The sequence below is a fragment of the Grosmannia clavigera genome, assembly GCF_000143105.1.
Source record: "Grosmannia clavigera kw1407 unplaced genomic scaffold GCSC_146, whole genome shotgun sequence".
Classification (NCBI taxonomy): Eukaryota; Fungi; Ascomycota; class Sordariomycetes; order Ophiostomatales; family Ophiostomataceae; genus Leptographium; species Leptographium clavigerum.
This window is the reverse complement of record NW_014040795.1, coordinates 47,522-69,889: the sequence shown is the minus strand read 5'-3', so window position 1 is coordinate 69,889 and position 22,368 is coordinate 47,522. Positions and strand designations below refer to the sequence as shown.

General features: G+C 50.6%; 6 protein-coding genes across 6 annotated transcripts; 3 read left to right on the top strand and 3 right to left on the bottom strand.

Annotated features, from left to right (window-relative positions):
- Positions 1-2,189: 2,189 nt before the first annotated feature.
- CMQ_5884 (uncharacterized protein) lies at positions 2,190-3,593 on the top strand (the record flags this gene model as incomplete). The annotated part of the gene is made up of 4 exons (XM_014316530.1): positions 2,190-2,358; positions 2,429-2,510; positions 2,574-2,796; positions 2,862-3,593. 4 exons carry the CDS (start codon positions 2,190-2,192, stop codon positions 3,591-3,593), a joined length of 1,206 nt encoding a protein of 401 aa, XP_014172005.1.
- Positions 3,594-3,966: 373 nt separating this feature from the next.
- Positions 3,967-5,929, bottom strand: CMQ_5831 (GPI transamidase component; the record flags this gene model as incomplete). The annotated part of the gene is made up of 3 exons (XM_014316477.1): positions 3,967-5,063; positions 5,114-5,520; positions 5,577-5,929. The coding sequence occupies 3 exons, from the start codon at positions 5,927-5,929 to the stop codon at positions 3,967-3,969; spliced, it is 1,857 nt and encodes a 618-aa protein (XP_014171952.1).
- A 376-nt stretch (positions 5,930-6,305) lies between these two features.
- CMQ_5887 (u1 snrnp splicing complex subunit) lies at positions 6,306-7,202 on the top strand (the record flags this gene model as incomplete). The annotated part of the gene is made up of 2 exons (XM_014316533.1): positions 6,306-6,333; positions 6,391-7,202. 2 exons carry the CDS (start codon positions 6,306-6,308, stop codon positions 7,200-7,202), a joined length of 840 nt encoding a protein of 279 aa, XP_014172008.1.
- Positions 7,203-7,419: 217 nt separating this feature from the next.
- CMQ_5843 (uncharacterized protein) lies at positions 7,420-9,042 on the bottom strand (the record flags this gene model as incomplete). Its single annotated transcript, XM_014316489.1, has 1 exon — positions 7,420-9,042. The coding sequence occupies one exon, from the start codon at positions 9,040-9,042 to the stop codon at positions 7,420-7,422; it is 1,623 nt and encodes a 540-aa protein (XP_014171964.1).
- Positions 9,043-13,719: 4,677 nt separating this feature from the next.
- On the top strand, positions 13,720-15,367 carry CMQ_5899 (cytochrome p450 monooxygenase; the record flags this gene model as incomplete). The annotated part of the gene is made up of 3 exons (XM_014316545.1): positions 13,720-13,854; positions 13,907-14,739; positions 15,022-15,367. The coding sequence occupies 3 exons, from the start codon at positions 13,720-13,722 to the stop codon at positions 15,365-15,367; spliced, it is 1,314 nt and encodes a 437-aa protein (XP_014172020.1).
- Positions 15,368-15,842: 475 nt separating this feature from the next.
- CMQ_5885 (major facilitator superfamily transporter maltose permease) lies at positions 15,843-17,680 on the bottom strand (the record flags this gene model as incomplete). Its single annotated transcript, XM_014316531.1, has 3 exons — positions 15,843-16,384; positions 16,470-17,258; positions 17,431-17,680. The coding sequence occupies 3 exons, from the start codon at positions 17,678-17,680 to the stop codon at positions 15,843-15,845; spliced, it is 1,581 nt and encodes a 526-aa protein (XP_014172006.1).
- Positions 17,681-22,368: the final 4,688 nt, after the last annotated feature.

Below are 22,368 nucleotides of genomic sequence, written 5' to 3'. Positions count from 1 at the left end.
GGCTAAAGGCATGCTAAATTTCGCGCAGTAAATAGACAAGGGATGACAAAAACATATATCTTATATATCTGGTATTGTGTTGGCATGGGGCCTGGCCTTTCTAAGAGGATTTAACTACTATTTACCGATGTCTATTGTTTACTTGTAATCGATTTAATTGAATATCTTTGTTTCTTCTTATAACCCCCCCCTCCTAATCCGCCGCCCGCTCGTGAGCACTCGCTCGGCCTGCAGTTAGGTTCTATCTTAGGCACGGCCAGAGTGTCTGTCAGCTGCAATGAATTTTTAATTGTATACGGAGTAATCCGTGGACTACATATCAGCTATCAAATTCCCCGTCTCAGACATACATTAAGAAGAAGCGAGGAAGCGAGTACGCGAGGAGGGCTGTCAGGGCCAGTCACAGATAATGCTTTAGGGCCCACCGGAGCCACGTTTCTGCGACGAGCAAATCAAATTGCTCTTACGTCGTATGTCGTAGTCAGCCTGTCCCTCCGGGTGGCATACGTACTTCTACTCGTATGCACGGGTAGTCGTAGGATCATGTCCACAAGGACAAGCCGTCACCGGAAAGCCGTCGGGGCGTTTGTGGTGCAAAGGGTTGCGCTGGCACTCTCCGACAGAGAGACATCACTGGCTAGGACCTCGGCTGTCGTAGTACTGGACGTGCAGAACTGCAGAACTTACTGGGGTATAAAAGGACAGAGGCCAATAAGAGAAGAGAAGATAACGGGAAGTAATTGACAACATACTATGTATAAATTGGGAGGAGGGGCTTCGTTTGGCACCCCTGCTTCCTGTAGCTGATGATGCATGGCAATAATGCTGGAATTCCTAATGTAGAAGACTAATACTGGCCGGAGGCGAGCTGAAAGTGAGGTATTGGAAACAACTCGAAATTTTCTGCTTTTCCCCACCCCACGATTAGGGCGGGCAGCATCGCTCAGGGGCGGGCCAAGACTGCCCGTCGGGCGAATCGCAGAGGCGATGCGACGCTGGGCAGCGATGTTATGTTATTGGCGGTCGGCGCGTCGATCATGAGGTACGGAGAAAAAGTGCGGAGGGAATGGAGTAGGAACGCCGCCCAAGCACTGCGAGTGTTACCGTGCCGTTCTGGCGACCAGCTATGTTCTATTGCCTACAGAGCAAACGTGCTGAAGTAACTGCCGTGTAAGCTAGCTAGGCCACAATAGTTTATACGCCAGAGAGCCTTGAGATAAAATTAGACTTTTAACTAGAATCCTCCAGTTTCTGCTCCGTACCATCGGCCTATCAGCACAGCCTAGCAGACGGCCCTTTGCCTCTTTAGTCTTTTGCTTCTTTTAATTGTCTTCCTTGCTGCGCTCATGAGTGCTGATCGACTTACAGGGCCCCACTACGTGCAATGCACAGTTCTACTCCGTACTGCTCTACTCCAAATTGGCAGGCCTGCGACCCGACAAGGGGTAAGATAAAGTAACATACAGATTCTGTGATAGCCATACGGAGTACTTACACAGCGTACGGACTGCTCATGCTCGCAGTTCACCCGAAACTGAGACTCACATTGGTAGCTTACATAGTAGGCTTACTGGGCAGGTGTCTTGGAAGCACTTCTCCACCCCCTCTTTGCCGGGATCAAATCGCTCTTTCGGAGGACCAAAGCCGACGATGTTGTTCTCCACGCTGTCCAACGCTGCACAATGTCACACGGCAGACTGAAAATTTACAAGAGGAGAGAGGAGGCGAGAGACCGAATAGAGCAAACATGTAGCGACAGGGAAGCAAGCAGGCAAACACGCAGACAAAACAAACAGTGAACATATCTGTCAGCCGTCTGTCAGCCTCCCTTGTCGCTCTGGAACGCGACCCTTGCGTCCAAGCACATGGCCCTTTCTGCAGCTGTCTGTTTGATGTGGGCGGACGGGAAGGTATGAGGGGGGGGGGGGAGGGGAATCAAACTCTGCCCAAAGTTCGGGTGCAGGACCCCCCCTAACAAAGTACACTCCCCGTGGTCTCGCCGGCTTTCGCTGTTTGTGCAGACATATTCAAAAGGCCCAGTGCACTTTTTTTTCTTATTCGTCGTCTAGCCGTCTGCGACTGTGTTTGATCGCTTCGTCCTCTTCTGCAGCCATTCTGAACACTTCTCTCCTGGTCCATATTCCCCGTCACCACGTGGAGAAGAAATCCCAACCACGCTCTCCGCAATAATGAGGTTTCCATCATGGCTAAGCTGGTATAAGAAGCTAGAGTACCGCGACATCAAAGAGTACTCCAACGCCGTCGTATCTGGAAAACGAGACCTGAGTCCTGATGGCCGCGGCAAAACCGCCGTACCGGCACGTCTGAGGCTCGAGAGGGTATTGCAGAACAAGACATGTAAGCTGCGTCTCAGCGTTGTGATGGTTTCGACTGGACGCCTATTCTCTGATTTCTTCCCGTTGTATAGGCAGCCCCATGTCACTTTACGACTTTTACATGTATCTAAAATACATCGAGTTCTCGCCCGAGAACCTGGAGTTCTACATATGGTATGGTTGCCTATTTCTGCTGCACGCGGAGAAGTTCCCGTCTCTAACCCTGAATCCTGCCAGGTACAAGAGCTATGAGGAGGGTTGGAAGAAGAACCTCTGTGGCGACTTCGACGCGGCCTCGTTGAGCAGCTCTGTGACGAGCACAGCGTCCCTAAGGAAGGCGACCGAAAACCCGTCAGAAGTGTTCTCGACAGATCCCGAAATCGGCAAGTCTTCTGTGCCCAGCCCCGCTATCTGCCTGCAACTGCTGACTGTTCAGCCGAGACTCTTGCGTGCATCACGGGTCTGATCAGCGTTCATGCCAACTGTGCCACAGACGGCTGCTCACCCGCTTTTCAATTGCCCAAGCCGCCATCCTCATCGTCCAGACAGGCCAAGACGGGTGCCACACTCAACGTCGTGGATGCCAGCGCCGGCCGTCGTGCCGAACTGGGCGCCGTCATCAAGATTTTCCTTAGGCCCGGCGCCGAGAAGGAGCTCAATATCCCGCCTGCCATGCGTGACCACGCCCTCGCTGAACTGCAAAGCTCAGCTGACCCGACCCACTTGAAGGCCGTTGCCGATCACGTCTACCTGCTGCTGCGCAACTGCTCCCATCGCAACTTTGTCCGTCTCGGCGTCTCTAACGGCACAATCGAGACCATCTGCGTCGCCACTGGTCTCGGCATTGCCCTCACCATCGCCGGCGTCCTCTGCGTCCTGCTGCGCGCCCTAACCCCCCACGTTGGTGTCCACTCGCGCTTCGACGTCTTCGCCGCGTGGCCCATGTGGTGGCTTGGCCTCAGCCTCATCCTCTCTGGACTGCGCGGCAGCTGCTTCTTCCTCCTTCTTTTCACCCATCGCCAGCCCCTGCCTTGGGAGCGCTTCGACGATAGCGCCAGCATGCTTTCCCATCGTTCCGGTTTTATGAAGAGGATTTCCCGTCTCATGATATTCGACCGGAAGCTGCGCGTCGCCGACACGCATCTGCGTCGCCTCCAGCATCGCATCGTCGTCCAGAGTCTGCTCTTTGGCGCATTCTTTGCCTTCATAGGCGTGCTGATCTTTATCTTCCTGCCCATCTGGTCTGAGACTGTCTAGCACGAAGCGGCCTCTTGTTATGTTGTCCATGCTGCTGTTAGTCATACCTTCATTCTGGATGGTTCTCCCCTATTGTTCTTTGTTTTCGGTGGAATATTTCGGATTGTATGGCTGTTGCTGCTATTGGGGTAGCCTGGATTATGACTACGTCTGTGTGCTGATGCATGTAGATTGGCAGAAATACAGTTTCTGTGGCGTGCACTCTTTCCGGGCTGTTTACTCCTCAACTTCTCGCCAGCTCGTGTTAGTAAAGAGTTAGAGGAACGTAACCGTTGGTTTATACTTTTTTAATGTCAGCTTAGGCCAAAGCATGCATTTGCATGCAACACATGGTATGAGTGTATATATAACATGATATCAAAATCGACTCTACTCATGTTTGTCCGCCATACTCCGTAGCCGTAGCTGCCAGGGCTGCCGAGGCCGGCTTGTCCGCCCCTGGAGCTGTCCTCTTCGGCATTATCGCTTTCTTGAACTGACCTACGAGCTTGGCGAGTAGCGATTGCAGGCTGACGTTTGGACCTTCGTCAGCTGCGACAAACCTACGGACGAGAATGTTGAACATGCCACCAAAGGCCAGAGCAATGGCCGTCGACGTAAAGATAATAACGTTGTACGGCATGCTGAAGTCGGGAGTTGGCAGGCTCAGCAGCATCGTGGTTGTCCGGAGGTTCGACGTCGCGAACCTGCTGGCTGTCCCGCTAGGCCGTGGCTGCAAAATCGTTATGGCCGCAGCAGCCACGTCAAACCCGCGATTAGCGTCAGGCGGGTATTCCGTATACCGCAGGATGGACTTTTCAAAGTCATACGTCAAGAAAACCGTTGCGTTGGGGGGAACCCGCATCTTCACCTCAAGCTGGGTGCCACGAGCCCGGTCCAGGGCTGGACGGTAAAATATCTCCTGGATGATTTCGTCCTTGCTACCAGGAGGGCTTCCGTCAATACGCGCCTCCAGGGTGTGCAGGTAAATGCGCATGAACCACGGGAGCGACTCCATGTACACAAAGTCGACCTCTGCATTTGTGCTCGGGTTGGTTAAAATGGTTTGTACCCCGCCTCTGTCGGCCCCGTGTCCGGTCAAGCTGCGCTCGGCATATAGCAGTGGCGTCTCTGGCGTCAGGATGATGTCTATGCCCTGTCGGATTTTATCTTCGTCGTCGGGAAGCGCAATTTCGAATTCAGTCGCCGGTTTGATGTGGTAGCATCGTAATTGGCTGTCGGCGTTCCTGCTCTCTGATACGCCTTCAGACAAGAACACACTCCTGGAACCGGGAACGGCAATGCAGACGGGCGGCGTGTCGATATCGGCTAGGGGACAGGTGCCCTTCATCGACTTGCCAAAGATCTGTGAGAGCGACCAGCCTTGGTTGGCGTCGAAGCTGGTGGGGAAGCAGGTACCATCCCGGTGGTATGGCTTGGAGGCGTCGCACTTCAGCTCGTTTGCCGGCACTGGCCTAGGAATCGGATTGTCTACCACCGAGATCAGCCAGCAGCCTTGCGCAGGTTTGGCAGAAACCTACCTCGGGGTCGCTTCGACCGTTCGATGTCCAACACCATGTCAATGGTCTGCTCAATCTGCAGCACGCAGTTGCCCCCTTCGGACTCTAGGCATATCGGCCGAACATCTATGGCCATGCTTTGCCACGATGCATCGAACAGCTTGTGCCCGTCCAGCAGCGATGCAATCCCAGCTTTTCCTTTGCAAGGCAGCAGCTTCAAAAACGGTGTGAGATTCTCTGTGCAGACAACCTCTCGCGGCAGCGTACCATATAGTAGCTGCATGTTCGAAATCGTTCCGTCCGGATGGTCACCCTCTGGCCGAAAGGACATGACCGGTCGCGTCGTCCGAGTTCCGTCGATAAAGTTGAGCGAGGCGCAGAAGAGGCCGGAAAGAGCGTTTGTCAGCGTAAGCCACTTTGTATCCGCTCTGCAACAAAAGATGGATGTTAGTAGCTTGACGACTGACCCGGCCACACGACTTACTGCTCGTCCGTCTCGGCATCAAGCCAAGCCCAGAGCTCGACCCCCGTGCCTCCTTCTCTGGTTCCGGCCCACGGCCGGGCGCCCCAATTTTCGGCATCCCAGCGCCCGAGGCTGAAGCGCAGGTGGAGTTCCCTTGTGCCCGCGAACTGGAGAATCTGGCCCAGGGAGCGAGGAAAAAATTGAAAGTTGTGTGCTTCGAATTCGGAGACAGATATATTGGACCGGAAGTTAAAGCTCGCTAAGAGCGCCGATAGAGGTAGCGGTTGAAGCAAAAGCTGTTCATGGTAGTCTGTGGCAGAGGCAAGCACGGAAAAACATGTGAAGCCAGCCAGAATCCCAAGAAAAAGCCGCATTTTAGAGTTTGCGCTCCATGGAGGACGCTGGGAGTAGATTGCTTTGTCGCGCGTGATGGAAGTAGAGGTGTTATTTTCATGGGTCGGGTCGTGGAGCCAGCATGGACCCGCTGGACGCCACACCACCTCTGATTGGCTGCGTGACTCATGCGCTCATCGGCCTTACTGCTATTACGGCTGGAGGACGGGGACATTGTCCTGAGGCACAGCGCGCTATCACAGTTTCAAAATTTCGCCGCGTCTTTTCACTGGTGGACACAACAAATCTCACAATCGCACGTCCCAACGGTGCACATCCTCAATCTTCTCCACAAACTCTTGTTTTGAAGAGAAGCGCCTGCAAGAAGACACTCTTCCCAGACACCACTGCGAAATCATGGCGGCCGAGCAGCGAAAGCTCTTGGGTAGGTGACCTCTCTTTGCCTCCCGCATACATCGGCATGTCTGCTAAACGTCTCCAGAGCAACTTATGGGCGGCGGCATAAGCTCTCGCAGCACACAGCTCTCCCTGAATGACCCAAAGGTATGCCGGTCCCACATCGCCGGCACGTGTCCCCACGACCTGTTCACAAACACCAAACAAGACCTCGGACTGTGCCCAAAGGTACATTCAGACGCGCTGAAAGAGGAGTACGAGGCGCTGTCGCCGAGCGAGCGGGCTAAGCACGGCTTCGACTACGACTACATGCGCGACCTACAAAAGTACATTGAAGATTGCAACCGGCGCATAGAGGCGGCGCAGCGCCGGCTGGAGAAGACGCCGGACGAGATTCGCCAGACGAATCAGCTGCTGAAGACGATCAGCGATCTGAAGAGCACCATCGCCAACGGTCTCGTCGAGGTGGAGGTGCTCGGTGAGGCCGGTCTCATCGGTCCCGGTATGGACGAGTTCTTCCGCGTCAAGCAAGCGACGCAAGCCAAGGCAGAGCGAGAGAAGGAGCTCAAGGCCCTGAGCGACACTAGCGGCCCGTCGGGCCACCAGAAACTGCAGGTGTGCGACGTGTGCGGTGCATACTTGAGTCGGCTGGACAATGACCGCCGGCTGGCGGACCACTTTTACGGAAAGATGCATCTGGGGTATGCGCAAATGCGCAAGACGTACGATGCCCTCTCCAAAGAGCTGCGCTTCAAGGGCCGTCCACCCGTAGGTGCCGACGGTGATGACGGGGGCGCGCCGCCAGGACCCGGGAGCGGCTATGGAGACGGTGCTTGGGGGCGGTCACGAGGTCCACGGGGTGGTGGCGGAAGGACCAGGAACAGGCCCCGGTGGTGAGGTGGTGCTATTTCATACCGCCTGCACCCCCTATACTTTTCGTCATTTCTATGCAATATTGACCGCGTTTGGCATCGAACGGAGTTTTGGCGGCTAGGGGAATACGGATGTTGTATCTTTGCAGTTTTATTTCTGGGTATACGATATTACCAAAGTTGTGACTCGAAAATCTGTAACCAGGACCGGGAGAACCAACCGGTTCTACAATCTGCTCGCGCTACTGGCCGTTTTTTGCGGCAGCGGCCAGTTCTGCATCGATGGCGGCGACTTCTTCATCCCACGTCCCCAAGGCCGGCTCGAGCGGCGGAATGATGGAGGTAGCGGCAAGGGCGGCAATGGTAGCAACAGGCGCAGCTGGCTCCTTGGTACCCTCGGCATTGCTGCCTGGTAGAGCAGGAAATTCCTCGACGGACAGCTCGGGCGCAGAGGACCCGGGGGGGGCCATGACGGACGGGTCAGGCTGTCCCTGCACCCACTCTGCCACACCGGCACCGTTGCCGTACACGTCGTCAAACGCCACCCGTCCGCCACCTCCGCGACCGCCGCTGTTGCGGCCTATGCCACGTCCCCGTGCTCGACCTCGGCCCCGGCCACGGAATTCTCCCGGCTGGAGCACCCTGGGCTCAGCTGCTGAGGCGGCGGCGCTGTCGCCCAGGGCGTTGATGTTGGCAACGGGAGGTATTCCACCCGCATGTCTGGATCCGCGCATGCCACCGTGTGCGCCACGGAAACCGTTGCCCCGATGCCGCTGGTCATCGTCAACATGCGCCTCCTTGCCCTCGTCCCAGCTGCTCTCCTTCATTCCCATCGCCTTGAGCTTCCGGTCGCGGTTGCGTTCACGCTCCTCATCCATGCGGCGCCGGTCCTCTTCGTTGCGGCGCCGCTTATCCTCCTCGACAGCCTTGCGGCGGCGTGCCTCCTCCATGCCCCGTGTAAACGCGATCTCGTGGGCGCGCTCGTCACGCTGCGCCTGCTCAAACCGCCGCGCCTTCTCCGCTGACGCGATGCGCATAGCCTCCATTTTCGCGTTGAGCTCGGCGTCCGTCAGCTTTGCACGCGGGTTTGCGCCTGACTGTAGTCGCATGTTGCCCTCCCCGGGCTTTCCCGTCGGCTTCGGTGCCGCTGCCGGCTTTGATTCATTCTGCTTTGCGCCGTTTGGCGTGTTTCCATTGACTCTGCCGTCAATCTCTATGCTCGCTTCGGCTTTGGTGTCATCGTTGGCGTCGTCCTCGTCCTTTTTCTTTTCGCCCTTATCGTCCTTCGTGTCCTTCCTGCCCTTCTCGCCTTTCTCTGCTATCCCTGTCTTTTCGCTCTTTCGGGCCTTTTCGGATTTGCCATTCGGGGTCTTTCCACCCGGGCGGCCGATGGCGCTCGGCCGAGGCGAGCTGACAGGGTTGTTGTTATGCCGTGATTGGGCGAGTGAGGGTGGGGGAGCGACTCCCTGCTGCTCTGAGATTGGCAAAGACGGCTGCTTCGCATCTGTCCCCACAAAAGCATGCGATGCAGGCAGGTTCTTCGTCTTCGCGAGCACGTTGCGTTTGGAAGGGGCAGCCTTCGCCTGAGCTGTCTTTGCTGGGCTGGACTTCGCCGGCGCAGCCTTGCTGGGCACAGCCTTGCTGGGTGCCGCTTTGGTGTTAGCTGCCTTGATCGGCACAACCTTGGCAGTCACAGCCTTCAGGTCCGGTTTGGCGTCCAGGGCAAGAGGCGTGGTCGGCTTCGGGGTGGCGTCTGGCTTGACAGTCTTGGCTAAAGAACTGGCTCTAGTTACTGCTGTCTCGACAGGCTCAAAATCGTCGGCAAACAAAGCGTCATCGGTTCGGCCTCCAAACTGGTCGTCCATATTGCACGTAGCCACGACGAGTTTTCCAAAATAAGTGTCCAAAATGGCGGCCTGTAAGCAAGCGCAAAGAACAAGTTGTTGTAGGTGATGAAAATCAAGAGATGCGATGTTGACAGGTGGGGTTTCTTTACGGAGTAGTTCTAATAGCCGCCTGGGCTGGGCAGCACGGAGTACTCCGTACGGAGTACGTAATTAAGATATTACGCCATCGATTGGGTGGGAGCACTCCGTACAGTATTTGGGCCCACCCTTTAGAACCTTCTTGTTTCCTACTATGTATCTTACTGCGTAATACTCCGTACGAAGTGGAGTACGGAGTATCTTACAATTATCTTACAAGCTGCTCCGTATATTACCATCTACGAGATCAGAGTACTGTGCATCTTCAAAGTTCTGGTAGTACTCGTACCCGTATTTCGTGCTAGTGACGTTTTCATATATGACGTAGCTAGGCGGACAATATATCTTGCGATAGCCTGGTACGTAGTGTATAGCTTAGCAAGTAGCCTATTGGAAACCGAGTTCCCACTCGCACAACGCAAAAAAAGGTCTGTCTTTTATGTCCGCCGGCCGAACCAGGCGATGACGATTACTAGACACCTTGACGGCCTCCACAACAACTTGACACTAGCCTTCCAGGCCTTGTGCAGGGCCAAACCTGTTCATCTCTGCGGGCTCGAAGAGCTTGGCGGGGTGCATATTTTAAGGCTGCTGATGTTGTAAAGCAGTCAAATTTCGCGCGTGCTATCGCCGTGGTGGCAGGCTCCAGACGGTTCTGAAACAAGGCTTCGAGCTCGCCATCATCAAAAAACAAATATACGAACACAACCTAACATCTCTAGACCGCACGATGCACAACAGCCACGGCGACCCTACACCGGACTGTCATATTCATATGTGGCTTCAGTGAGATATCGCCCTTCCTCCGGCTGCCACCCGAAGTCCGCTACCGCATGTGTTCTCGTCATCACTGTTGGCCAGATACAATTACGATATCGTGTGTGGTACTACCGCAAGCGTATCAGAAAAAATATTACACGGAGACCATGCAGGGCGGCCACTACGCAGTACTTCTGGTAGCCGGCCAGGTACCTTGGGATTTCGTGTCCCAGATTCCTCCGTCTGTATGTGAAAAGGCGCCAGATTCATAACATAGACTTGATGCAAATCAGCGGCGGCCTATACCTGTGCAAAGACATTACGCTGCTTTCGCTGGTATGTCGGTAACTACACCATGCTTCTGCTTTCTTGCCTTTCATTCTCAACGTCTGGACGTTCGAGAACACACGCATTGTGGAGGGCTCAATTCTGTGCAAATAACAGTATACTTGTGTTGCAGCAGTGTGCCATTCGCATTGTGGTTGTAAACGAGTTGCACATCTCGGTGGTCTGCGCGCCATTATTTGGAACTAGGGAAAAATTTTAGCACCAGGAGCTAGACGGCGCTGGTAGCTATCCCGATATTGGCGGCTCTGAAAAGTATTGCTCATAGCCCACGATCTGCGAGCTTGCATGGTACCTGTATACCTGGTACAGATTCCCTGGATTGCCTTGTCACATACCTCTTACAGCTGCCTCTTACGACGTGCTCTTTTTGCAGGGTGAAGCGAAACCTCCAAAAAGCCTACGCTAAAATAATGCAGGAGGGGAACCAGATGTGGCCACATCTAGGCCCCCAGTCAAGAGACGAGCCGTTAATAAAATTCAGAGCTATAGAAAGAAACGAGCCACGCAAGAGAAATCCAGCGGCATTTGCCAGCCAGAATTTGTACGATCGGAGGCATTGTGAAGGAAGCTCGCCACCCGACATCATATGCAGCAACCAGCCCTTTAAATAGCACAAGAAAGTTCAGTCTGTTTTTCAAAGCAGTACGGCCTAGACTGAAGCAGACACGGGTTGCGACGAGTTAAGGCTTACATTGTATTCCCATATGTACCCAAGTGAAAGCGAAACAACTTATTTTCCTGTGTCTTGAGACCCAGGTTTGACGGTCCAAACGACTGCTGCAAGTAGCTGGGAGATGCCGCAGGTGGTGAGGCCACTGGTAAGATACGCGCCTTGGCCTACCCAGGTAACGATCGGGTTGAGGGCAATAGCCAAGACACCGACGGCAGTGAGATTGCAGGAACTCTACATCGGTTTATCAATTTTGGCCACTTTGAAAAAGCATATTCCGTAGGCTCTCCATCACGATGTCCATCAGAGGTCGAGCAAGAAGTACGAAGTGATTGATCTGAGGAAAGACTCACCTATCAAACACCCCGATTAAATATGAGTTATTATACTTAGAAAGGTGTGATCTTCACATGGCACTCAACCCTCCTTATGTACTCAAGACTGCAATTGCGAGCAGAGTGCGACGTAGACTAATGAGGTCTCTAACTCAATAACCCGGCACCCTGGTTCAGGGCCATTTCCAGTTGTTAGGCTTTCGAATCTCGTTGGCCTCTTGGTCGACTTTAAAATTGGAATATGGGCGGTGCCAAAGCAAAAACTTCCGGGCCTGTTCAACTTTCCCGTGTTGTATCAGCCAGCGCGGCGAATCAGTTTTCAAATAAAACTCAAAGAAGAGGGAGCACAGGCATGACATAGATAACACTCAGAGGTATGAGGTACGATTTCCACTCCTGCAGAGGAGTTAATGTACTTATTGGCAATAGTACCGATAAGAGTGCCGATTGATGTCGATATTTCAAACGCAGAGATCATGAGGCCTCGGTTTAGGGCCAGGGAGCACTACGGCAGCAACTTTTAGAGGATGAAGTTTGTATTTAACTGCGTAGGACAGTCTGGCCTAAATGTGCAGTTGAGAGACGTCATGAGCATGTTGTTGGCAAGTCCGATCAGAAGACGTCTAGCATGCAGCCCGCCAATGTTAGCCGTCGCCATCATGATGATGTGGACGACACAGCAAGGAACAGTTACTGCCCAGATAGAAGCACGACGGCTGAGGTATGCGGCAATCTGTCCAGCGGCATAGGAGCTGAGAAAGCACCCAGCGTCATCGACGATGAGCTTAGCTGCTGGCGCTCTGTCGGGATGTTCTAAAGCTGATGGTACCGAAGGGTCCTTATAACCAAACACTCAAATGATGAGAAGGTGACAACCGCTATTGAGCGGAACTTTATAAGAAAGGGCCAAACTCACCTCGAGGAAGCCGTCCATGGCCTAAAGACCGGCAATCAGACCAAAGTCAATACCATACTGAAACGGACACATGAAAACTAGTGTGCAAGCGGCTAGAAATTTCCAGTGGTTCTAAATGAAGATCCAATCTTTCTTCATCAGATAAGTTTTCTGGCGGCCTCTTTCCGCGACAGAAAGGGGTTTTGACCTCAAGTCTGCTACTGGAAAGGGTAGGCTCAAAAACGGATGTGGACATGAATGATCTTAGCTGTATTCCTTTGGGTATAGTAGTGTATGTATATATAATATTTCAAGCAATCTCGGAAGCATGATATACAGACACAAGAAGGTGAGCCCTGAAGGGAGGAAATGAAAGAGGAAAGGAGGCCGGGACATAGATCCTCTGGCCCATTCTCTTACAGTAGCTCCACCTTCGAGGAAGCTGAGGAAGGGAGAAGAGGGGTGCATCTGCCAAGCATTCAGTTGTCTGATATCAAAACTACGGCCGAGGAGTATCTCGTACACCTGAAAACGGGTGCCTACCTTATTTTGTACGAGCAGGTTCTCGAGACGCTTACCACCCGAAATACCTTGATATTAGGCGATAAATACCAAGCTGAGCCCCTGAAGTATAGGGCGACGGAATCAAGGAGATTGCCGTAAAACCAGTTCTCTGGCACTGCTTGTTCGTAAACACGCACATACTATTATAGGTGGGTCCGGTGGGACAGAAAGCTTGAAAATGAGGCTGCCTTTCTACGACGTATGATGGGCCCATACAGAGAACTGACAGGTCACTACACGTGGACACATGAAGGTGGAGCAAATGGAGGGTTTCTTTTATCGTGCGGAGTACGGAGTACGGCGGGCGTAACTGCCAATACATGAGACCAGTTGCTGCAGCATTTCATCTCCGCATTTTGGGTGGAGCGGGATCGACGCCTTGTCTGGGGAAAAGCTAATAGTTGTTGTGCGGGGTTGCTGGGTCTTCAATTTGACAAACCCACAGGCAGGCTGAATAGCATGGCCCGCTAGTGTCAAGACGAGTCTAACGAACTCGCGGAAGCTTGTGGGAGATCTAGAGTTCTCGGTACCTTTATGCTGAGTAGATTCTATCCCAGCCATTTAGAGTTACGCTTGCACTGCTGCTTCTGTGGACAGAGAAGGGGTAAAATCGAGGAACCCGTCAGGGAAGATACCAAGAGAGACACTGGCAATGCTAACCTGGGAAAGAGCTAACTAGATGGCAGCACGGCAACAAAATGCAAATCTGGCATTAAAAATTAGGTTGCTAGGACCGAAGACTCGCTTCAGGAAGTTGGAGTATGGAGTGCAGTGCCAAACATCAGACACCCAACTAGACAAACAAACACAGAAAATCACAGCCAAAGACCGGTAGCCATGTTTGCAGACTGTGTGGTTGACCAGTTGGGCTGGGTGAAGTTGCAGCAGGCGCTCATCGAGTTTGGCGCCAGAGAGTTTGAAGCCAGAAACGTGCTGCTGGCACTGCTTGCGGCTGCACTCAAGGCCCTGGCTATCAACTATGGCGCATGCTAAACCTGCGGTGGCGCATGCTAAACCTGCGGTGGCGCATGCCACTGGGCCCATTTCCGTGGCCTGTGGTGGGCAACGTTTTCACTACCGGCGAACAAGCCGTGGATCTTCTTCGAGTCGTTATCGAGACGGTAAGATGCGCCGCTGATCACGTTTTGGATTGGGCGCAACCCGACGGTCTAGATCAACGATGCCTGGTGTGCGCATGAGATACTAGAAAAGAAGGCACAGGTGTATGCGTCACGCCCGCGTATGGTGGTCTTTGGCGAGCTCGGTACCGGTCAGACGAACCTGGTGACGATGCGGGTGCGCTCAGCTGCCGAACGAGACCATTGGCGCATCCACCGCAAACTGATGCACCTCGGTGTAGGCGTGCAGGCCGTCCGCCGCTACCGTAACGTACAGAACAACGTAAGCAAGGCTGTGGCACTCGAATTCCTCTGCGAGCCAGCCGCATTTGTTCGCCACCTGGAGCGTCATGCCACCAGCGTTGTGTCTGTGCTCGTCTTTGGTCGTCGTGTGCCCGCTTTGACGATCCCATCACCGAGGTCATTTGCCCTGATGCAGCTCGCCGCCGACCTCAACGTGCCCGGAAGATCTGTCTCCATGCCCATGGAGACCTTTCCCATCCTGGCCCGCTTCCAGCGCTGGGTCCCGTGGATGCGTGGCATCAGGAATCGCAACCAGAAGGGAGGCCATTACTTCTTCCACTTGCTCGCCCAGGAGGCCGTCGAGCAGCAGTCAGCCGAACCGACCGAGGACAAGGTCGGCATCCCGCGCCCCTTTGCAGATGCCCTCTTCACCGAGGCCCTCAAATACGACTTGGCGACAGAGGAGCTCTCTAGTTTGACGGGAAGTCTCTTCGGCACTTGCTCTGACACCACCTCGAGCACGCTTGTCACCTTTGTCCTAGCCTGCTGCGCCTTTCCCGAGCCCATGAGGCGGGCACAGGCCGAGCTGGACCGTGTTTTTGGCAGCAGCCGCTCTCCTGATTGGGATGACTCCGACAAACTGCCGTACGTGGGCGCTTTTCTCAAGGAAGTCTTCTGATGGCGTTCCGTTGCCATCATCGGCGGCCAGCCGCACTCACCAACCCAGGATGACCATCACCACGGCTGATTGATTTCCGAAGGCGCATGGGTCCCGGGAAATATCAGGGCCATCCATCACCACGAACGGGAATATCCCGAGCCTGACCGCTTCCTTCCTGACCGCTTCTTTCCCGAGAACGAGCACCACCGTCCCTTTCCTAACGATCGCGACTACATGACCTTTGGCTGGGGCCGCCTTGTCTGAAGCGGTCAGGCCCTCGCAGAGCAAGGCGTCTGGATCGCCGTCGCCCGTCTGCTATGGGCCTTTACCATCCAAAAAGCCCGCGATCCCAACAGTGACCTTGATATCGATGTCGACATCTTCGCCTTTACCAACGGCCTGAACATGCGCCCACAGCCCTTCCGCTGCGATACTCAGCCGCGGACGCTTGAGATCGGTGCGACGATCGAGCGCGAAGGCAGGGAAGCTTTGCTTGCCTTGAAGCCACTGGATGGTGAGAGCAGATACCGCATGAGCACCTTCTACCAGGCGCAGAAGCGGAAATTGGCCAAAAATCCCATCATCGATGAGGTTGAACAAGTGCGGTCTTGAGAGTGAGGCTATAGTGATCTGTCAAACACGGCGAGGGGAAAGAGAAAAGAGGCCCCTTCAGATTATAGCATGTAGACGCAGATAGAGAAAAAAGTCGAACAATGCAAAAGTCGCTCACTTATCTCCCATAGACTCTTAGTAGCCATGGCCTGGGAAGCATCTTAAATCGCATAAAAAGGCGTGTTTCAGCTGCGTGAAACCGATAAACGATTATACCACAATAATTAACTGAGGCGGCCGAATTGCCAGACAGCTCGGAAGAGAAGCGGGTAGTGGTGTTCAATCAAACAATTATGTACTTTGTGCTAACAGACTTAACAGACTTGATACGTTGGCAGACTGCCTACATTCATAGTCGACAATCTATGCAAGCCGAGAGGATATACTTCTGTCAAGACATGGGGTATTCTGGGAGACACTCAACCGGATATTGAAGAGCAAACGTTACGGTAATATAATAGGCTAAACTTGACCTTCACAAAGCTTCGGCATCTTCAGGCCGGTTGATCTGGTAATCCTTGAACTGCCACGCTGGAACACGGCGATCAAAGAGAATGTCCAACTCCTCATAGGTTCGACCGGCAGTTTCAGGTACGCGAAAATAGGTCCAAATCAGACAGAGGAAGGCCAGGCCACCAAAGAAGAAGCCGAGTTTTCCCTGCATGTTAGCCTCGTCTGGGTTGATCATGTAGGGGATGGCCACAGTCATCACAATACCCAGGACTGCTTGGGCGGCAGTACAGACAGAGATGCTTTTGGAACGGACACGGGTGGCCGAGCACTCGGATATAATGACGAAACACACCGGACCAATAGTTAGGTCATAGGCAAAATTCCATATCAGCATGAGAGAGGACTCGGCCCAGGCGACGCCGTGAGGCCGACCAGGAACGCAATCAAGGATTCCGATGACCAGCATAAGCACGGCCAGGGCAATCAAGCCACCAAGGAAGATCGTGCGGCGACCCCAGTGAGCAAGAAGAAACCAAGAAAGAATGGTGGACACAAAGCCGACCGCTGTCGGCCGTCAGCTCAAGCGACGGATAACAAACACTTTGGGGGAGAGAAGAAGGCTGATTTAACGACAACTGGCAGGACTTACCTAGGAATCCTATGCCCATGTCAAAGGCACGGTTGGTCGGCAGGCCCGCCAGAGTGAAGAAGTACGTTCCGTAGTTGACAAGGTAAGTCCCACTGAGGACCTGGGCGCAGTAGACGCCGACGGCAATCTCGGTACGACGCAAATTAGCGCCGCGGAAGCAGTCGTAGTAGGTGCTACCAGCCTCTAGCTCCTGCTCAAGACGGTCGGTCTCGGCAATGGCAGCCAGGGCAGCTGCAACGTCAACATCGTTGGTGTGACGTCTAGACGAAGACGACGAGAGAGAGGTTAGCTGGCGCAAGGCACACTCGGCATCGGCCATGCGGCCGCAGCGAACAAGCCACCAAGGACTTTCGGGAATGAAGATTATGCCCGGCAGGATGATGAGCACCCAGAACCACTGCAGTGCAAAGGGGATAGAGTAGGCCCAGTGGTTATCCAGCTGGCTAGTGCTGGTGGTGATGCCGTTGGCAAGAAGCTGGCCAATGACGAAGCAAAGGTTAACGAAGGAAGTGAGATGGCCGCGCAGGGCCATTGGACAGACCTCCGAGGCGTACGCTGGGGCTATGACAACGTAACAGCCGAGGACGAGACCGCTGAGAAGTTCCCCCACCAGGAGCGCCGTCAACGAACGGGCGAAGAACTGGATAAAGACAAGCCCTGCGGTCAGCAGTACGCAAGCACCAAAAGTTCTTCTAGGACCGAACTTGTCCATGGGATAGCCGGCAACCAGAGGGCCGATGACTTGGCCGATAGGATTGCCCATCGAGAGGCCACTTTGCCATGCAGCACCTACCAGGGAAAACGCGTCAGAGAAGGAATCCGTAAGCGACAGAAATAGGGAAGTCAACTGACTGATGATGTACTGAACCAGGAGATACACAATGCTTGATCAGTCCGTGCTTTAAAAATGTAGCCAAAAGCAGTCGTAATAAAGAGCGCCAAACGGGTAAGCTAACTTCACCATTGTACAGATAGCCGAAAGCTTTTTGAAATTGCGGCATCGCAAAAAAGTTGCCTAGAAGCTGTGGATCAAACGCCAGCATCACCACGCCAATGGATACGAACATTGACCAAACTACAGCGGCCGGATACAATTTGACAGCATCGACGAAACCCAAATCGCGCTCGCGGTGCACAATTTCGTCCAGCGTTATAGCAACATTGGTGTCGCTCTTCCTCTGCGGGCTATCGTCGTGCTGGAAGCTAGCCATGGTGGATAGATGGCTGGGCTTGTGTCAAAAAGGGTGTGATCGCAAAGCGAAGAAGAACAAAGCGAGCCCAGAGTATGAAAGATTTAGGTTGAAAAGCGTAGCATCTGCAGTCCTGCTCTTGCTACTCGACGAGTCTTCCATCTTCTTGCCTCCTCTTGCGGAAAGCCCCGAAAGTGTTATCTCTTGGCAGAAATTGCACGAGATTAACATTCTGGAAGGACTAGCCTGGACGGTGTAAATGCGCTGTCACCTTTGCTTGGCGTGTATCGTTTCTGTCACATTTGCGTCATCGATATATCGTCTTATTGGGGAGAGATGAAATAGCATCCGTCGACTGAGCTATACAGCGAAAAGTTCCATACATGGCAGAACATAGGGCACCGGATGATTAATGAATCTTGTCTGCTGTGCAAAGCATTGTAAGTTATCATCCTGTTGAGCTACTTACATCCTACAAACGAGATAATGATTTTTAACAACCAATCTTGAAGATGCACAGTCCTTGCCCCTCCGACAATTTTCTCGTCCTTCAGCTAATGATGAAGCTATTTTAGAAAGCGCTTTGCTAAACGTCGCTCCAATTTGTAGTCAAGGCCAACAGAACGTTGACCGCAGATAAATGGAAGCACGGGCAGCGCTGCCGCGCCAGCAGCCAGTGCACTAATCAAGTGACTGTTTTTGGCATCGGGAGCCTGTCCAAATCATCAAAAGTTGCGGTGACGGATTCGACTTAGCAACTCATTGAAGGAAAAAATAAGGAATGCTGCGAACAGAGCGAGCAGGTTCAATACTAGAAAATGCGTACTTTGTACTTTGTACGGAGTAAGTGGGACCATGGGGATTTGGGCCACCCCCCCATTTGGGCCACCCAAAAATCGTGATAATTTAATAGCATAAAAAAAAATACAAAAACAAAAACAATTATAGCAATTGAAATACCTAACCAAATCATGCAAATTATATATCATCTGAAAGTTCTCCTTCAGAGCTATCGCCCACTTCAATTACTTCTCTTCCTATGGCGGCCTAGCTATTCTGTATGTCCTTGATTGTAGCGAATTTTAAATTTAGGCTTATAGCCACAGCCTTCCTTTTCTAAGGCTGTAGGCTTTTAATTGTTGCCTTTAATACTTTTATTTTTTGCTTAAGTCCGCCACCCCCCCTTTCGACCAATAATTGCTCAATCCACGCACATCTTTTATTCAGTCTTCCTGGACTTCTTCACCAGTTACATAATGAAAAACGTGCATGAATCTGTTCATAGACTCCGCCTGCATCTCCCTAGCCGTGTTTTCCGGTTGAATCTCCCTTGCAACGCGCTCTCTAACCGCCACAACCTCTCGAATTGGTACAAACCGCTTATTCGGCGCAAGCTTTACTTTACGGCGCTTACTAACCTTTTGCGCCGATTGTAATGCCTTTAGCTCGTTAATTCGCTGCTTCTGAAAGGCTATTGTAGCTGTTTTTGAATTAATTGCGTGGCTGGCTTTGTGAAGGAGGCGCTGCGTAGACTTATTTAAATTACTCTTTTCCTTTATTAACGCAATCCGCTATAGCATCTCCTAACTAGTAGATGGCGTATTAAAAACGATATCGCTAGATTAAGTATAGCGTAGAGGAGTTGTATAAAGTGCATTAGGAGCCTTTAGCGTGGCTAGAGTGCATGGCGCTTATGGTAAAACGAACGGATTTAAAAGCACTTAGTGTAAAGATATTAGCTATAGTCTTATAGCTTTCTAACCGCTTTTAATATTTGTTTTTGTTAAGGCGTCTTGTTTAGCCTTTAAGTAATAATAGATAGAGTTTTACTTGTAAGTAGCGCTTAAATTATTAAGGTTAAAGAGGTTAAAGAGGTAAAATTAGTATTATAACTTAAGTAGCGAAAAGCAGCTTATATTAAGAGGCTAGGTAATGTAGAAAGAGTAAGTAAGGAGTATAATAAGCTAAACCTTATTGTTTATATACTTAATTATAAAATTATTAGTAATATAGCTTTTATATTTGTTAAGAACTAGTAGCTACTACTAGTTTATATTGTTTAGCTTAGTAAAAGGTAAAAAGATAGATATAAGCTAGTTAACTATAAGTTTGTTATTAGTCTAGCCTAAGTTAGTTACTATAAAGAACTAATTATTATTATTTTTTTAAAAGAAGTAAGAAAGTACTATTGCTAAACTAACTTGCTAGTAAATATAATATAAGAAAGAAGAGCTTTGCTAATAGCTAAAATGCACTTAAATATTATTACTTAAATTTAACTTTTTACTGCTTTTATAATCTTTAAGCTCTTTTTAGCCCTACTAATAACTAAGCTATTTGCTCTAAGGACTTTAGCAAGCCTAGTCTTATTTATATTATACTAGTATTTAAGAGAAAGGTTATAAATAGTTAAGTATTAAAGGGTAGTAAAAAGCGTGCGTATATTTAACTTAGAAGCACTATTAGCATAAAGATTTTTAATAAAGGTCTTACGTAAGGTCTTAATCTTTAGATGCTTTATAAAAAACCTAGTTTTCTATAACTTTCTAAGCTATTAAGGGCGTCCTTCTATAGCTAGTAAAAGCTACGTAATACTAAGCATTTAGCTATAAGTAGAAGCAAGCCTTAGCTATGCCTAGATATTTATCTAGTGCACTAAGGTATTTTCTAAGCGCAGTAAAAGAACCTACTGCCTTTCTGCGCTCTTTTAGCGCGTCTACGTGCCTGCTAGACGGTACTAAAGGGTAGTATAAGGTATATAGTAAAGGGCGGCTACTTTTTGTATACTAAGGCCGTTTTCGACGCTTTCTTTTGCGTTATTTAGGTTGTTTTCCGTATAAACAGGCATTATAAAGACGATGCATAAAAAATTAGCTAACTAGAGCTGTTTTTAGCGCTGCGGCAGGTGCGTTACATTTTAATTGGCAGGGTAATAAAGAGGGTGAAATTAATCTAATTATTAGTTAAAAGAAGGGGGTAGTCGAAAGAGAGGGTGGCGGACTTAGATAGAGTGCTTTTAACTACCTTTTTGTTAAATGCTTTATAGAGCTTTTAGAATAAAAGATGCCTTAAAGATAATATAGAATATAATTGCTAATATTTAGCTAGTTAGCTAGTATAACGCCGCCCCAGGAAGGGGACCGACGCAGGCTACGCGCAAGCCGTACGCAGTATGCGCACAGCGTATTAGATGCACATCGTGAACTAGAAGCGGTGCTGGTGGCGCAGGCTGCGTGGCGCAGTCTGCGCACAGGCCACAGCACGTGCTAGCGCACGGGCCAAGTAGAAACGGGGTCGCGCCTGTCCTGCGCACTTGGTGCGCTAGAGGTGCGCTTACGATAAAGAGCGCCTCCCGCACTCCCTTAGAGTGTAGAAGGCAAGAATTAGCTATTGATTATACGGCTGCTTTCTTCTATTAAGAAGATACCTCCTTGCCTGCCTAACTTACCTAGCCTACCTAAGTATACCTTTAATAGATCCGATTTCTTCTTCTATTATGCTACCCGAGCTAAGTGGTACAAGGATAATTGGAACCTTGAATGACTTCTATATTATCGTCTAACGCTCGTAAGGCGCAAGATTACAGCAGATCAAGGGTGATAGGCTAGATCCCCCTTTACCTTACTACTTATGAAGTAGAAAATGACTACTTTATACTCTACTACAATGATTAGCCTTTTCTAGATAACAACGATGCTGTTGAAGGCCTTTTAATGATAACTAATACGATTACTCTAGACTATTATGACTTTAACCTTAGTGCTATCTATAATAACTTGCGAAAAGCGAAGCGTTTAAAGCGGCGAATAGCTTACTTATATTAATATTTCTAATAATTAGGATCAATCTAGGCTTACGGACTATGTACTTATATAAGGATATTTAACTAAGATAGTTATTCTTGATAAGATCCTATCTTGATAAGAAGCATATATCTAGTCTTAATACACTCTCTAACTCTTATTTATAGCGCAGCTACCTATTCTATAGGATGATTAAGGAACATTTAATATCTAGCCAGTAATACTTTTATAAGCGCTTGCTACTAAACTAATTATTAGCTTAATATATTAAGAGTAAAGTGCTACTCAATATAGAAAACGTCGACGGTCGAGCATAATAAAGATTTTAGTAGGCTATGGCCTTGGTGATTAAGATAGATTTTATGATAAGGCCATAACCATTATTGCTAGTGCTTAATATTACGCCTTTTATTATGACTTTAAGAATAGGGGTGGCTTCAAAAGCCTCCGCCATACCTTCTATCACTCCCATTTCTACCTTGCCGCCTTTAATAACTAAGGGGGTAATAAAATTAGACAAGGAAAAACGATTATTCCATTCCTCAAGATAGGCCTAAAAGTACGGGTTCCTTCCTTTAAAAAAAATAAACTTTCCCCCACCCAAAACCAAAATTTGCCTCGGGTCTTACCTTTTAAACCTTAAGAAGGCCAGACCTTTAATTCACACTTAAACATTATACCCTGGGCCGTCCAAGGGGGGGAAAAAGTCCCCCCAGAAAAAAAAGGGCCCCCCCTCTTTTATTTTTTGTGTAGAAAATAAATCCGGGGTTAATTTTTTTTTTATTTGGGGTAAAAGGGTAAAGGGGGTAAAGGGAAACACAGAAAAGAGTTAAACACAAAGTTTTTCTTTTCTTCTTCACGTAGGGGGGCGTCTCTCTTTAATAAAACAAAATCTCTCTCCCTTCC